This window comes from Gallinula chloropus (genome assembly GCF_964237585.1).
Source record: "Gallinula chloropus genome assembly, chromosome: 18".
In the NCBI taxonomy this organism is placed as follows: Eukaryota; Metazoa; Chordata; class Aves; order Gruiformes; family Rallidae; genus Gallinula; species Gallinula chloropus.
Window position 1 is genome coordinate 2,957,476 of NC_140103.1, and position 15,533 is coordinate 2,973,008.

General features: G+C 40.8%; 1 protein-coding gene across 1 annotated transcript in view; it reads right to left on the reverse strand.

Moving 5' to 3' along the window:
* Positions 1 to 234: 234 nt before the first annotated feature.
* The window catches only part of CCDC187 (coiled-coil domain containing 187), a gene marked incomplete at both ends in the record, with an annotated part of 40,639 nt that continues 25,340 nt past the window's right edge, over positions 235 to 15,533 (reverse strand). The window contains 17 exon segments of the mRNA XM_084272716.1: positions 235 to 390; positions 666 to 791; positions 1,245 to 1,388; positions 2,045 to 2,380; positions 2,771 to 5,643; positions 6,071 to 6,150; positions 6,695 to 6,819; positions 7,059 to 7,180; positions 8,133 to 8,301; positions 8,831 to 8,943; positions 9,490 to 9,674; positions 12,154 to 12,332; positions 12,426 to 12,602; positions 13,401 to 13,488; positions 14,110 to 14,297; positions 14,440 to 14,573; positions 15,114 to 15,235. Of these exon segments, the coding sequence (XP_084128842.1) occupies positions 235 to 390; positions 666 to 791; positions 1,245 to 1,388; positions 2,045 to 2,380; positions 2,771 to 5,643; positions 6,071 to 6,150; positions 6,695 to 6,819; positions 7,059 to 7,180; positions 8,133 to 8,301; positions 8,831 to 8,943; positions 9,490 to 9,674; positions 12,154 to 12,332; positions 12,426 to 12,602; positions 13,401 to 13,488; positions 14,110 to 14,297; positions 14,440 to 14,573; positions 15,114 to 15,235 (5,317 nt within the window).

Sequence of the window (15,533 nt, forward strand, 5' to 3'; positions counted from 1 at the left end):
CAGTGAGCACTCCAGAGCACAAAACAAGGAGAATATTTAGCATCACATTTTTCTACCTGCTTGAGTCGCTGCTTGCATCCTTTATTGTAAACATGAACATATAAGTTAGGCCAAGACCACACCAGTATTTGGTACAAGTTCAGAATTAAAATTCTTAAATCACATTTCTTGCCTAAAAAAAAAAAATAATGAGAAGTAAAAAATTCCCCCATTAGATCCTTTTGGGGAAAATTTCTAAACACAGGCTTTTCTCAGATAAATCTTATTAAGAATTCTGATTGTATCTAGAATCAAACTATCAAATATGTCTTCAGCCAGTTTCATCTTCACAGTTAATTCATCATCATCATAGTAAGTCCACTGAGATTCTTCTTTGTGGAGCTCCTGAATCTAAAATACAACATGGGTATGAATGGTTACTTCAAGGTACTAAACCACTGTAACCAATCCAACAACTTTATTTTGTTGTATTGCTCATGGAATTTATTTAATTTAAAGCACTCACAAGAACTGGAAATACTGGATGATCATTGCAGTTGTACTGATAAGGCAGCAACTTGAAATTCTAAAGTTATTTTAATTAAACCCTATTCTCACAAATGCACAAGAATTTCTTGTTGAAACCTAGAGAAGATAAACAAATGTCCATTTGGAAGTCTGCTTACCAGGATAAGGTCCACTCTGTCTCTCTTACAGTTTCCATACTTGGTCATATTAAGGAATTTTCTTTTAATTTCTAAGTCATTCTTTTCCAGGTTCATTATTTTAATAATTTCACCCTGAACAAATGTCTACAAAATAAAAAAGACTGAAAAGAATTCTGCTTGTAGGAATTTTGTCACTGTGAAGGTTGCAAGTGAGTGCCAGATACCAGTGGGGCATCTAGAAATGTCTTAAAGTTTAGGGAACTCACCTAGAAGCAGCTGATCAATAGTGGCCAACCAAGACATTTAAAACATAAGATTATTTTAGATATTACACCCAACATAGTTGTAACCAGGGATATTGAGAAGCCCAGTTAGTTCCCATTTCTCTAAAGAGGTCTATATTCTTGGAATATTTAGACTAACTGGCTCAGGGTACTTATACTCAAGCATTTCAAAGAAAGGCTGTTTTTTTCTCTAATCACCTCAGTTACACTGCCACAGTCCTCCCAGATTTCACATTTTGGTCTTTTTGCCACTGCAATATCTGCTCTCTTCACTGACTCTTGCATTTGTACACTTCCCATTTCCAGAATGTACCTTGACCTCACCGACACCTGTTCTCCTGCAAAGACGCCTGGAGCAGTCGGATCCCAAAGTTTCTTTCATCCATGGGAATGTATTTGGATGTGCAGTTACTTGGTACTCTGCACGTAGCAACTCGTGAGTCAAATCAAATATAACCTATAACAACAAAACCAGACTATCAATGTAAACTGAAGCTCTCACTGATGCCCTTTCAAAAGTTTTCTCACCCCTTCTGATGGATGTTGGGCTGGTGACAGTAAAGGATTGCATCTCAGTGCAACATTTGCTAACATCACCTGCATCCCTGATGTTCCTATAGCTCCATTACCCGTGGAGCATGTCAACCTGTACAGCAGCAGATACTGGACAGTAAGGTGTGAATCCTCCTCACTAAGTATGGAGAGGCCCCGATGGGACCATTTAATCTCCTTGTGTAGGCAGAGGCCTGTAAAACTCAATAGTTTCTGAATGCTGAGGAACACAAAGGTCTGCCCAAACTCAGAGGACATCCAAGGCAGGAGGACTTGGACTTCCAGCTTTCCAAGAAGATTGGCTTTTTCCAAACAGGCTCCAAACAGACACTAGCCTAGGTGTGCAAGGTCTTATAACTGAAAAACTTTAACAAAAGGCTGGTATCACAGCAGAGACACCTGTTCTAGGGGAAAAATTACCAGAAGCAGCATTTTGTGATACTTCTTTCAGTGTTCCTTTAGCAGTATTTAGTGTTAGCAGCTGGAATAATATCAAGCACTAGCTGATACAGTCAGCCTAGAGAAAACTAGAGAGGTTTAATAACAGTGCTTTAAAAATACCTGATTATACATCCTCTTGCTTTCTGTTTCCAGATCATTCCCTGGGAGATCCTCACATTCAAAGTGCTTTGGCACACTAATTCTCCTGAAATTTGAGTATATATTTTCTGGGGTCCATAATTCTTCTACAGCACATGCAGCCAGTTCTGTAATGTATGAACTGTAGTGTGGTATCACAAGAGGAACTTCCACAGTTTTCTTCCATGGAGCCGAGTGCCACTGATCTAGTTTATACACATATTGCTTTTGTGTTTGTCTCACCAGCACATGTTGGTCAGAATGATCAAAGTCATCAGAGCTTCCAAACACACCAGCATCAAGGATTTTTGTAAGGAACTTCAGTAGAGGGAAAAAAGAAAAGCCAGGTGATACACTACATAATTTTCTTCCACAATTTTTAGAGTTATCACAATTATTGGCAACTCATTAGGGTTATACTTAAATCCATCTTCCTACTCATGGGCTCAAGTAGTCTTATTGATACATCAATAAAAGAATACATTTTAACTCACATAATTCAAAGTAGATAGAATTCCAAATTTGGAGTTCTATGAATATTTTTTTACAGTTTGAAATGTTGTTCTGATTTGGGACTGCTCCCTCACCTCCCAAAGCAAAAAATAATTAAAATAAATAGAGCTTTCCATGGTAGTACTTCCTGATGGACTATTTAAGAAAAAGTTTCAGGTCCAACAGTTTAAACAAAAGTTCTCTCACTGTACTTACTGGCAAAGTCATCTGAGAAGTCTCTGAAGATATGTTAAATATCTTGTCTGCTTTTGATCCATGTTTTCTTTTAATCTTCTTGTATTCTTTAACTGCATCAGCTACAAATTTACTTACAATTCTTTCTGCTACTGTGCAACAACTGTGAATGCCAAGCCTATCAAAATCACACAGTAAAACATCAGAAACCTTGGCTGATTGTTCAGATAAGGCAGCAACTGAATTTCCTTTGAGGAGAAACAGTTTCTGATTGTCGTCTTGTCTTGGGCCTTTGCCATAATTCATCATGTCTTTTTCAAAGACACTTTTATATTTGTGCTGAGCTGTTTCAGAAAATGCAATTAAAGTGTCAAACAGAAGTTTTTTACTGAGTTCACCTGCAACATTGGCAAGTTTATTTCTTTTCTTGTCCTCTACCAAGCCACAAATATTTTTGCTTGTGTTCAGCTCATCTGTGTTGCTGGATTTACTTTTCATAGGAAGCACATCTGCAAGTAGCCTTTGTTTTATCTGTGTCAGTTCAGTGTTTTCTTTATCTGATCCCAAGCAGTTATTTTGGCAGAGGGACTTGTGCTCACAGTGGTCAGAATGTGGAAGCTTTTGCCCTTTTCCAAACAGCAAGGTACTGTGTAACCTAGACTGGTTTTCTTTCACTTCTGATCCTCCTGTGCTTTTTGTGTCTTCTGCCTTCTCCTCTGTAGAACCCACTCTCTGCTTATCTTCAGAGTATTTGCAGTCTCCTTTGAAGGACCCATCATCACAGGAGGAGTCAGAGTCTTCATCCCTGGTGTAATTGGAACCATTTTCATTAGTCTCCAAGAGGTGTGAAATCTCATCAGGTCTCACAAATACCCCACAGTGCTGAGCACACTCAAAATACTTCACCCCTTCATAAGTTCCAGCATTATCACCTTCAGCTTTGTCAAGTGCAACACCAGCCCAGTGACCACTACCGAAGTAAGTCCGTCCTTTGAACATTAGGGTTCCAGGGTGGGTCTGCTTTACTAACACTCTGTCCCCAATTTCAAAGGATAGTAATGGGTCATCACCATCCTCCTCAGCTTTGGGCAGCATTAAGTGTGTTTTGCATTGTTCCACCTCAAAGTCAGAACTCTTACTGATCTGACCAGGAGGAGGGTTTGACACAGGCAGAAACTCCAGATGCTGCTGAGGTGTCTCATGTTCTCCTTGCTGGTGTTTTAATAAGCCCTCCTTTACATTGGAAATATCTTTAATTAACAATTGTTCTGAGACACCACCACCCTGAGTTGAAAAAGCATCAGTTGTCTCTTGATCGAGCAGAAGAAATTCTTCAGGCACAGAGTTATCAAGTAATGGGGGTAATACATCCATTTTCAGTGATATATCTTCATCCATACACTGTCTGGTCTCTGAGGCTGTCATTTGTTCTGGTGGAGATGGGAAATCATCCATGCTGAAGGTAGAATCATCATTTTTCATTGCATCTGCACCTAAAGGGGGAGGAGGAAGATCTTCACTAGGAAATGACAAATCCTTTTTATTAGAGGATGGCAAGTCAGCACTTCCATAGGACAATACTTCATCAACAGGAGACAGTATTTCTGACAAGGTATCATCAGCTGGAGGGAGACCCTCATCACTAATAAAAATTGTATCATCTTCACCTTTGGAAGAAGAGTTCTCAGCTTGAAACAATTGTTTTCCTGAGGAGACAGAAGAACAGAGTCCCCCCCTTCCTTCTTTTATGACTTGCCTTTCAGTTGTTGAGTTGTGATTACCTGTGGCTGTCCTTTGCAAAGACTCAAATGAATTGTTTTCTGTATGGACTTCCTCAGAAATTCCTGGCATGGATGTGGGCAGAGATACAATCTCATTGAGTTTGATGGATGGGAGTGGCTCATTCAAAAGCTGTGCATGATTTTCACCTCCTGAAACTGATATGTTTCTTGGAGAAAGACATGCTAATGACTTGTTATTTGTAATATCTTTGTCAGGTGGGAAAGACACCATGTTGCTAAGTTGGTCAGTAACCAAATCTAGATGTTTCAAAGAACCTGTCAGCAGAAACCCCATGAGATCTCTATTTTGAGTCACAAGTAAACTCTGAATTCCATTATCCCTTTTCTCTCCACCAGTTGTAGAACTAGGTTTCTGCTGTTTATAGATCTTAGGTGAGTAAATATCATCATTGCATGATGAGCTGGCAACTGCACCATTACCTCGTTCTGTGATGTCCTGAGAACTGGTTTGCTTCCTACTGTAATTTTCTGAGGCATCCAGATGTGGCTCATCCTTTCCCTTGGTAGGGTTATCAGATTGGGAGGAATCTGCTGACTTTGTTTTGGAGGCATTTACTTTGTCTGATGGAATGAAAGAAAGCAAATTATCAGTGCATCCATGATCTGAAACATCTCCAGGGTATTTCTGGAAGTGTGATGAAGTTCCAGTGCTGTCATCTTCAGCCCTTTCATGTTCATCATGTTTGTCACTAGGTAATGTTTCCTTTCCATTACTTATTGCTATTAGAGTCGCTTCAGAAGCATTGGGAAATGCATTACCATTGTCACACACAAACTCTTCTGGGATACTGACATCTGTGTCCTCTCCATTTTTCAGTTCTAATTCACAGTCTGAAATGGAACTTTCCAAAATTTCAATCCAAACTGCAGACATTTTCTGAAACTCTGGGAGTGAAGAGTCTGATTTGCTACTTCCACATCTCAGAGAGAAGCTGTTTGACTTGGATGATGATTCAGGGGAACATAATCCTTGGGAAAATGCTTTTAAATTGAGTTCTTCATCATAAACTTCATGAGAAATATGATCCAAATTCTTCAAACACTGACTGTTATCGACTTGATGCATCTCATAAGGGACAGGCACTTTTACTTCTTTAACTGGAATGTTAAAAATATTTTTTTTTAAATCAGCATTTCAGAAAAAAAAAAGAGGGAAGTTGCTGATTAGGATTCAAATCCTGTAATCCTCAGCTGTAAATTGCATTCATGAGACAATAGCATTAAACACAAAGTCAATGAGGACTATTTCTAATATGATTGTACACATGCAAAAATGATCAGACTTTTCAAATAAAGATGAGGAACTCAGTAATGTAGCAAACAAGCAAATACAATAGTTCCAGTTCAGCTGATTAGAAGCATTTGCAAGATTTTCATTAATATCACTATTATTTTTGCCCAGTAAGTAGTTTGACTACCTGGTACAAGGAGTAGGATATTATCCTCTCAGGACAAACTCTAGGAAGAGCTATTATTCAGGGAATATGTTAAATAACTACAGATAAAATGTGTTCCTTACCTTCTGACAAAGGGACTTCTGAAGGTGCTCTCTCATCTGTGTGTGTGACTTCCAACCTTATCTCAGAGTCTGTGCTAAATCTGAAAACACAACATTATAGCTGGATTAAACTGAAATTAAGTGTATGGCACACACTGTCTTTCAAGAATATGGATTAAATTTCTTTGGGTGTATTAGGTACCTACAGATTATGTTATGCTAAATGTTTTAACTGTTACTTCAGATGCTTTTGCCCTAGTCCAAAATCTTATGAAGAGGATTCCCACACACCAAACTGATGTCAGCACACCTTCATTTGACTCCAAAGAATTAGGTCATCTAAAAAAACTGGCAGGCAATGTTTGATGGATGTGAAAAGTCTTATGTCAAACTGTTTCATAAAAGGAATTTTGTTTTCATGGAGGTTTCTTGGGCTTTGGTTGTTTGGGTTTTTGGGGGGGTGGTATTTGTGGTATTTGGGGTTTTTTTTTAGATTATTCAAGACAAGAAGTCCCAGACTAATGTCATGCAGGTTTGCCTTCTCTTTCCACAACAGAATTACAAACACAGGTATAAAATAAGCAAAGGTGAGGTTTGACACATGGAAGGAAGGACTGAATGTTCTGGCCTTGACAGGTACAGTACCTCTGTTCTTCAGGTGACCTTTCTTTGCTTAACTGGGTTTTCATTAATGTAGCTTCATCTGAAATCAGTGCTGATATTTTTTCCCCATCTTCATCAGAAGAAAGGTCTTTCTTCCTTTTTCCAGCCTGCAGAGAATATGATCAAGAATCACTGAATAAACTGGAAACCTAGAGAATACCATTGAATATCTACTGGACTTCTGCCAGACTTAAGGGCAATATTTTTAACATGGTACAACAAATACTCAGCTTCTCTGCCCAAAAGCAGAGTTCCAAGCACAGTATCTCCATGACAGCAAGTAAAGAGGATTTCTCCTGTCAAAAATACATGAGAAAAACCCAATAAAAATATGATTGCCACATGCCTGAAATAGACTGCAGTGGTCCTGCTCTTCTTCTAGCTGTTTATGACAATTTTGGTCCTTGTGTGCTTTGTCCACTGTCAGAGACTCTTTCTCTAGACCTTCCAAGGATGATGCAGCATCACCTGAAATACACAGATTGTTCCACACAGAAGGGAAATACAGGGTCTGTCTTCATCTGTCACAAAAAGTAGCCATGACTACAAGGATCTAAGGCTTGCTACGGGAGATTACAATAGTGCCTATGCACAGACACTCCAGATTATGGAACAGCACAAGAGTCCTTGCCAAAGAAAAAAATAATGAGGTCAAAACACTGATGGTGACACTGTGGTCCACTGAAGTCCACGGGAAAATTTCTCTTTGCCTCAGGGACAGGATTTATTTCAGACAATTTGATATCCACATGCTTAAAGATAGGCTTGAGAATCTAGTTAAGGTGCAGCCTATGCCAAACTTCTATTATCAAGGCCACTGTTTTTAAGTCTTGATTACAGAAGTCTATCTTCTCCTTTGCTATGTTGTCTAGGAGTAAATGCAAAAGCACAGGTCATTAGAAAACTAACACAAATACAAAATATTGCCACAATATTTAAATATTTATAATACAGAGATTATGCATACCCAGAACTATATAAATGATATAACTGGCTCATATATAAACAGCCAGTTTTATTTTTTATATGTCCTACTGAGAATAAGAAATATGAACTGAGAATAAAACCTGGAAACAAAAATATCTCCAGCACGTCCTGTCAAAGTCTATCTTCAACTGATCTATGGTCTTTTAAACAGAACACCCTTAAATTATTTTAAAAATGCCTCAAAAGAGAGTAAATTGTTAACGACACAATCAGAATAAGTTATGATTTTGTTCTGAGGAAGCAGTATAATCATATCTCATAATAAACCTTCGAGAGATCTTCACCATCTTGCCTAGCAGTGATTTATACATTGGGTATAGTGAACAAGACACTCAGGTAATAAATGAGAAGATTGTCTCTCTTTCTGTCTGGATTAAAGTTTGATTGAAGTGGTTGAAACAGATTGGACATAATAGCATTAAATATGATTTACCAGTTCCTTGAAGAGTATTTTCTGCCTGAACCAGGCATAAGTTACACAGAGCAGAAAGCATCCCCAAGTCTTTCCCCATGAACTTACTGTCACATGGATTAATACCTTCATTGTCTTTAGGATCTATCTTTGGGTTTGAACTAAATGCCTTTTCCTTCAGCACAGATTCCTAGAATGTAAATATTTACAAAACAGAGTCAGTGTCTTAAAGGACTTTGCTGGTGGCAGACTGGCACAAAGAATAGTTAAGAAATCAGAGATTAAATCTACACATTCACACCAAGATATATTAGTGCACATGGGCTCCTGTATGTACATCCACACTGGGGCTGTGTTGCTGATGTGGGGCATTGGAGAGGGACTAGTCTCTGCAGCTGCTATGTGCAAGCAATAGTTTACTGCTCCAGGAGACAGGCTGCGTTTTTCCTGGAGCAGCACAACACTAATCCACAAGAGATGGCTTAAACACACTGTCACTCATTAGCAACAGGAAATGGAAGGGGCAGGAAAGTTGCAGCAAACCTGCCCATGTCAAAATTTAGTCTTCAGCTGAAGTGCATGTAATCAATACACAGGACTGATTTCTACCTCGCATTCATAAGTGCCAGATGAGTCTTGTGCTTGCCCTGTCTTAAGGTGAATATAACTTGGGGCACAATTTCTGTAGGCAGAAATGGAATTGCAGAGGTGATGCTTACCAGAAATGCACACTTTCCACCTTCTGTTGTGGTGGCTGTGGATAGAAGTTCATCCATGCTAGTTGAATTTGTATCTTCCAAAGGTAATAAAAGAGGATCCTGGGCATTAAGCTCTGAAAGGTACGACATTAGGTTACAATGTTTCCAATGCTGCACTTTCTCCCCCATCAATAACTATAGTGTTTGGTTTAGCTCAGTCAAAAAGGCTTAGAGACACTTATGGTTTAGGTGACTTAGTTCCACCCTACATATTCCTTGTCACATGAACAGAAGTTGAAAGGGCCAATAACCTTATTTATCCCATCACCACCTTATGTATCATCCCGTTACATGGTAGCAATTGTAATGCTCACTTCCAGAAGTTTCTACTTTCTCTCTTTCTTTGTCTACACACAGCTGCTACCTCAACAGAAAGACTTTTGCCTTGGTTACAGCTTCTTACTGCTACTTCTGAACAGACCCTGGTACCAAAACCCATGCTGGAGGTAACCAAGGCACAGATCAACATCACAAGCTCTCCCTTATGTGCTAATTACATCAACAGACCTGTTCTGAAAGACTGAGCTGCTCCAGAGAGCTGAGACTTCAACTTTTGCCCTCATTCAGTTTAACTGGGTGCTCAGACATGGCTTGCTACACAAGCCTTCTTCATTGGGTACCTGTGTTTGTGCAATCTTTAATCGCAAAGACTGAGCCTGTGGTTTGGCTGGTAGCACCACACACTTTCTTGACCACTGTTTCTGATGCATCAGGACCTTGCATACCAAGGGGCTGCTGCAAACCTGGGGACTCCTCTGCCTGCTCCTGGCATTGTGCTGGAGTTTTCTTGTTCTCAGTAGAAAAGCTGTAAACAGACAACGAATTAGTGATTGGGAGTCATTTTCATGCTCCCAAGTTAATCATGGCATAATCATCCCATTAGTGCTACAAGTTCTAGAATGAGCAGTTCAATAAGTTATTCTGTCCAGAAGAGTGATTTACATGTAGGTGTTTTCATTTGGTTTTAGTGGGTTTTGGTTGTTGGGTTTTTTCCCCCTCCAATAACAGTTTTAAAAGTTAAATATATTCTTGAATAAAGTTAACAGTATGACAGTGTCCAGAAGCAAAATCCCTATCCCTTTTTTGCAATGTGGAAAAGCAAGCCTATAGATTATTCAACATCATTAATGTTTAAGGACTTCAAAATAAGTATCCCAATTCAGAAGATATAGTCCCAGTTCTAAGCTAAAAGCTTCTCAATTTATAACAATTACAAGTTTCAGTATCCTTGTTTCTAATATTTAATATCCATTAACAAAACCCCAAACCAGCAGGGTTTTCTACATGTTGGTAATTTAAAGTATTTCCCAACCCTTTCCATCCTCCTCCAGCATTGCTTATTAACCATCTTCCTGGTCAGTATAAAATAGGAACATACCTACGCTGGTGGATAATTAGCATAACGACCACTCTGCCCTCTTCCACAGGAAAGGGATCTATACACAATCACACAGAGTTTGGGTGCATTGTGAGTTCCACCAGGCTCTGTCTGCTCTAGACTGACACTGATATTCACTGTTCTCCTACGAGCAGGCTTGTCAGTAATAAGAAGTGAAAGCACAGCCAAGAAACCTTTTAAAGATTTCTATGACTTTTAATCAATAGCACCATGAATTATAGATCAGTTCCATGCAAGGATTTATTTGAAAGCCTTTCCCCATGGGGACTTAAGTAAATGCACAAACCTGACTCAGTCTGCTAAGTGTCTGGGTAACACTGAACAAAAGTGGGGATTTTTTTTAATTCATACAGATATATATTTGCCTTTAACTGCATTTCTGTGTTTTTGTTTTTTTTTTCCTGAAGGAAACTATGTTTTTGTTCATCCCAGCCTGCTTTTGAAGGCTCCAATTCTGAGCACACTGGATATTGGGAAAATTTGCCTCACTGGAAGAGAGGTGAAGCATTGGAATGGGCTAAAATATGGGTAGATGTGATGCTTTGGGAGATGGTTTAGAGGTTACAGTGGTGTAGCACTGACAGCTGGACTTGATCTTGAAGATCCCTTCCAACCATGATGATTCTGTGAGCAGATACTGCTGGGTCCTCACCTGCAGTGCTCAGTGAGAAGCTGGCAGGGGTGCTGGGGTACAGGGCCTGGGGAAGAGGAGGCCAGCGCCTTCTCAGAACAGTCTGACTTAACCCCCAGAGCACCTCTGGCTGCAGGCATTTTACATGACACCTCTACACATCAGTTTAAGCAGAAAATCAAGCCCTGTGCAGTACAAAAGCCTTCTGTGGTTAAATCCTGAGTGAAACACAAACCTGCTCTGAGGGGTTGAATGTCACACAGGATTAGAGCCAGAGGATGACAAAGGAGTGAATTTCACCAATTAAATCAATACAGTCTTACACATTCTGTATGGCTATTTTGAAATTTAATATATATAGGGTTGCAAAGTGTTTTGACTTCATAGTTAAAAGCCATCATGAAAATGCAAATTATCATTAGCATCCTTTAAAAATACCCTGGTTCTTCATGCCATGAAAGTTCACTTGCCTAAATCTGATCTCAAAGCTACATTTGCTCCTAACACAGCAGTGACAGGCCCCAGACTCAGACTTAGATAACGCTGCTTAACACATTCTAGCACAGATAATCACTGTGAAATGCATCTACCTGCTCACACACAAACCATCCAAGCAGAATTTTAAATACATAAAGCCTGCAAGGACTGGCTTGCTTAAAGCCCTGAAGACTCTGACACTGAATGCAAGAGCACAGAGCTGTTCTAACCAAAAATCACAACTACCCCACCTTTTGCACACAGGATTAAGTAGTTTATTACCCACTGCACAGGGAAGGGGATGCACTAAGCTTGTGTTAGCAGACCAACATGACTTTTCTTGGCATCAAACTTCTCCAACTCCTAGTCATAAATATAAATCCCAGTACTACATGAAAACACATACAGAGACAGATATATACACAGGCTCTGAATTTCAGGATTAAGGCTCAGATTTAGCTTGTTCTATTGAAGGAGTTAAGATTTGTGATCCACAGGAATACTGAAATTGTAATGTAACTCCCTGTAACCACCAGTTTTGCTGGGTCTGTTACTGTTTGGGGGGTTTTTTGTGTGTCTTCAACACATCAGAAGCAGTCCCTGATCAAGAGTTTGAGTCAGTATTTATACAAACTGTGCACTGTCTGGTAAAATTCAAGATATTACTTAAATGTGGAGATGGTGGGACAGGATGTGCTCAGTGATAGAGCTGCTTTTATCCTCTCCATTGGATTGGTTCTTATCTTTAGCTATCACTGTGGAAAGGGTTTTACTTACCCCTTGTATTCCTTGCTTTGCTTATTCTTGAGCTGGATGCAAGTCTCTTCATTCCCTGACAGATCAGGCCTTTCTGGGTTGGCTGTAGACTCTGCTGAGGAGGAGTGTAACTCTGAGCTAGAAATACGTCTCATTGTGTTCAGCTTTATTGCTGCTTCAGTTACTGAGCCCCCTGTAAGCTGAAAAGAAAAGGTAATACATAAGGTTTCACCTGGGTTCCTTAACTGTAGTATCAGCTCTGACTCCAGTTATTATTCACTAAAAAAACCCACCAACACATCTAGTGACTGTGACTTAATAACCTCTTGCTTTGCAGTCATATTCTGCAGCTTTTCCTGAAGTTGAGCTGTTGAACGCTGCATCATTAAAATTTCTCTTTGCTGCTTTAAAATAAGCTTTCTTTCTTGATGGGCTGCCTTGTAGATGTTTTGCAGGTGCTGGATTTCTGCCTACGCAAAGCAGAAAAAGAAAGGAGCATAAGAGAGCCAAGATAACAGAAGAGAGACCTACTTAAAAGCATGTATAATATTTGCTAGCATAAGGCAATACTACTAACAAACATCTTGAAAATTTGATGTGCAGGTTCTGTTCTGTTTTTGAAAAAAAATTGCAGTTTTATTTTTTACTAATGCTGTTTGGGGGTTACCTGTGAAAAGTGATGGCAATTAAGGGGATCTCACTGCTCACTGTCTGGGAGATGGGGTCTCTCTGAGGTAAGACCTCTGGAAATTAATTACCTTCAGGTTATTCAGAACTGCAGGATGCTCATGGTTTGCACAAGAACGCTTTGAAGTAAAGGAGAAGCTTGTACTACATAAGGAAAATCAGAATTTTTCTGATTACCAAGTGTAATTATGAGCCCAGCATTCTTCTCAGTAGCGGGGGAAACAAGCCTATAAAATTAGCTGTCAGATTAATGTATTTCAACATCAGAAGCATAAATCTGCATAAATCAGTGGAAACCTACATTATATGACCTGCTTGTTATAGCACTAATAGAAAAATCCACAGTAGCAGTGGAGTAGCAGAGAAAAAAAATAGGTGTTTTCTTTTCTCAGAGATTTACAGACTGCTGACTTTGGCACAAAAACACCTCACTGAATGCAGGAAGCAAAGCAGAATAATGCATGTGAAGTGACACCAGTGACTTTAAGAAAAACAAACCGCAGTAGCTCCAGGCACCTCCCCAAGGTGCATCCTCCCACTGTTTACAAGATGAAATCCAGCTCCTCTTGCTGCAGTGTTACCTGCTCCTGTTTCAGCTCCGTTAGGATTTTGCGCTGCTTTGTGGCCATGGCAGAGGCTCCTTTACTATCGTGCAGGTTTTCCAGACAGCTGGAGACCAGAGAAGGAAGGGGATCACAATCAAATAATCAGATGTCCTGAATTTAACATTCGGCAGAAAACAATGCCAGGGTTCAGAGCAAAGCTCCTCTCAAAGCAGCAGGAGCTACATCAGCCTCTGTGCTACCTCACCCTGCATGGACAGTTCTGCTAGACCTGGAGACACCACCCTGGGGTGGTATTGCCTGTACCTCTCCCAGGGCAGCCAGACCTCCCCGAGCGCTCGGCACCAACTGGGGAGGGATGCAGTGCAGCAGCAGGGCCCAAGCTGTACCTCCCAGCACCTCAGCACAGCCAGCGCTGAGGGACGCCTCACACCCAGATGCTCCCACTGCCCCAGCGCCTCAGCCAGGGCTGAGGAGAGGCTCACTCCACACCTGCTACAGGCTGCAGCAGGGAGCTCGGCTGTACTCTGGAGAGAGTAAAACTGCATAGACTCCTCTCCTTTTACATTAGCCACACTTATTCTGTAAGAGGAGACTTTATATTAGCTCTTTCGCTGAGCTGGGGCAGTTTTTCTTCCTTTGAGCAGAGAGCGGCACTTCAATCTCCTGCTGAGGGACCCATCCCAGTTCAGGGCAGGCCTAGGCTGTGCCCAGGTCTCCTCCTCACCGTTTCTGGTGGTTCAGCCAGGCCAACTCAGCCTTGGCCTTTTCCCGGAGAGCTTTTTTGCGGAGCTTGAGAAGTGCAGCCTGGTGTCGAGCTCTCAGCTCTTCTCCCCTCAGACACTGCTCCGCCATGGACAAGCTAAAATGGCTGAAGGTGCTGGAGGCTCCGTAGTGCCGGCCAACTTCGCTCCACTGGGGACAGAGCAGAGATCGCGTTTGTTGAAGAAGTGCCATGCAGGTGAGGAGTCTGATGTAGGAACTAAAAGGCAAAGAACACAAAAACCCTCTAAAACCCACACACCCCACCCCACTAGCAGGAGCCAGCTGGTGTTACCCGGCTGTTGGAGCTGGCCTGGTCACTGCTCTCCCCAGAGTTGTCCCCTGCACTGGTCTCTCCTTGGGGTAGATTCATCGGAGGTGACAACAGATTCAAGGTTTGACTGTCATGCAGCAGCTTCCTGTGCTCTGCTGGTGGGAGAGGATTTAAGGCACTGTAAGTATAATATTTCTTTGTAACAGAAGGAAAAAGAGACCCCCAAAACCAGTTCCCACAGCACACGAGTGAGCAGCCATTCCTGAACTCAAGGCGCCTTTGCACAGACATGGCGGCCGGGCCTGAGCGCTGCCCTCAGTGGGAGCCTGAGGGGAGTCACCCTGCAACTGTGCACTTCCAGAAGTGAGTTATGAACACTAACCTCACTCCCAAGTGAAAACAGGTAAAAAGAAACCTCACTCCCATGGCAAACAGGTAAAAAGAAAGTGAGGCCTACAGAGTAAACGACTTCCAAGACTGTTTTGTGTAGAAAGGTCAGAAGCACAAAGGGAAGCTGCCATGGTTTAAATATGCCTACTGAATATAAGTATTTAGGTCAAAATTTTCAAAAAATCAGCTAGAAAATTAGTGAAACTGTGATTCTGTGTGCTAGTCCCTCAATACTCTCTCTCACACCATGCTAGAAAATGGCGGCATTTGCCCAAAACCACCGAATCCTTTAGCTTAGTGTTCACCTCCTTGAAGCACTGAGCCTCCTCCCAGAGGCTTTCTTTCTTCCAATATTTTGGGATCCATCAGACTATAATCTCTTTCTGTCTTCAATGCAGATTGTTTCAGTGAATAAGCCTCTTGATTACTGAAGATAAGAAAGAGAGAAAGTATTTTCTAATTGCAGTCAGAGATACTATTTAAATTCCTAGCCTTCAAAGTCAAGTCCTCTGTGGAGGCTGAATCTTCTCTTTATTCAAACTAGCACAGTGCTCATTTTTGTGCAATATTACAAGTTTTACCTGTGCCAAGTTCCTTTCTGGTAATTGTATCCATGAGATTCTAGAAACAGTTCTCAAGTCTTTAATGTAATCATACTTTAAACAAACATATACACATGCAGAAGAAATATTCCCATTCATACCAAGGTATATGATGGTAAAGCA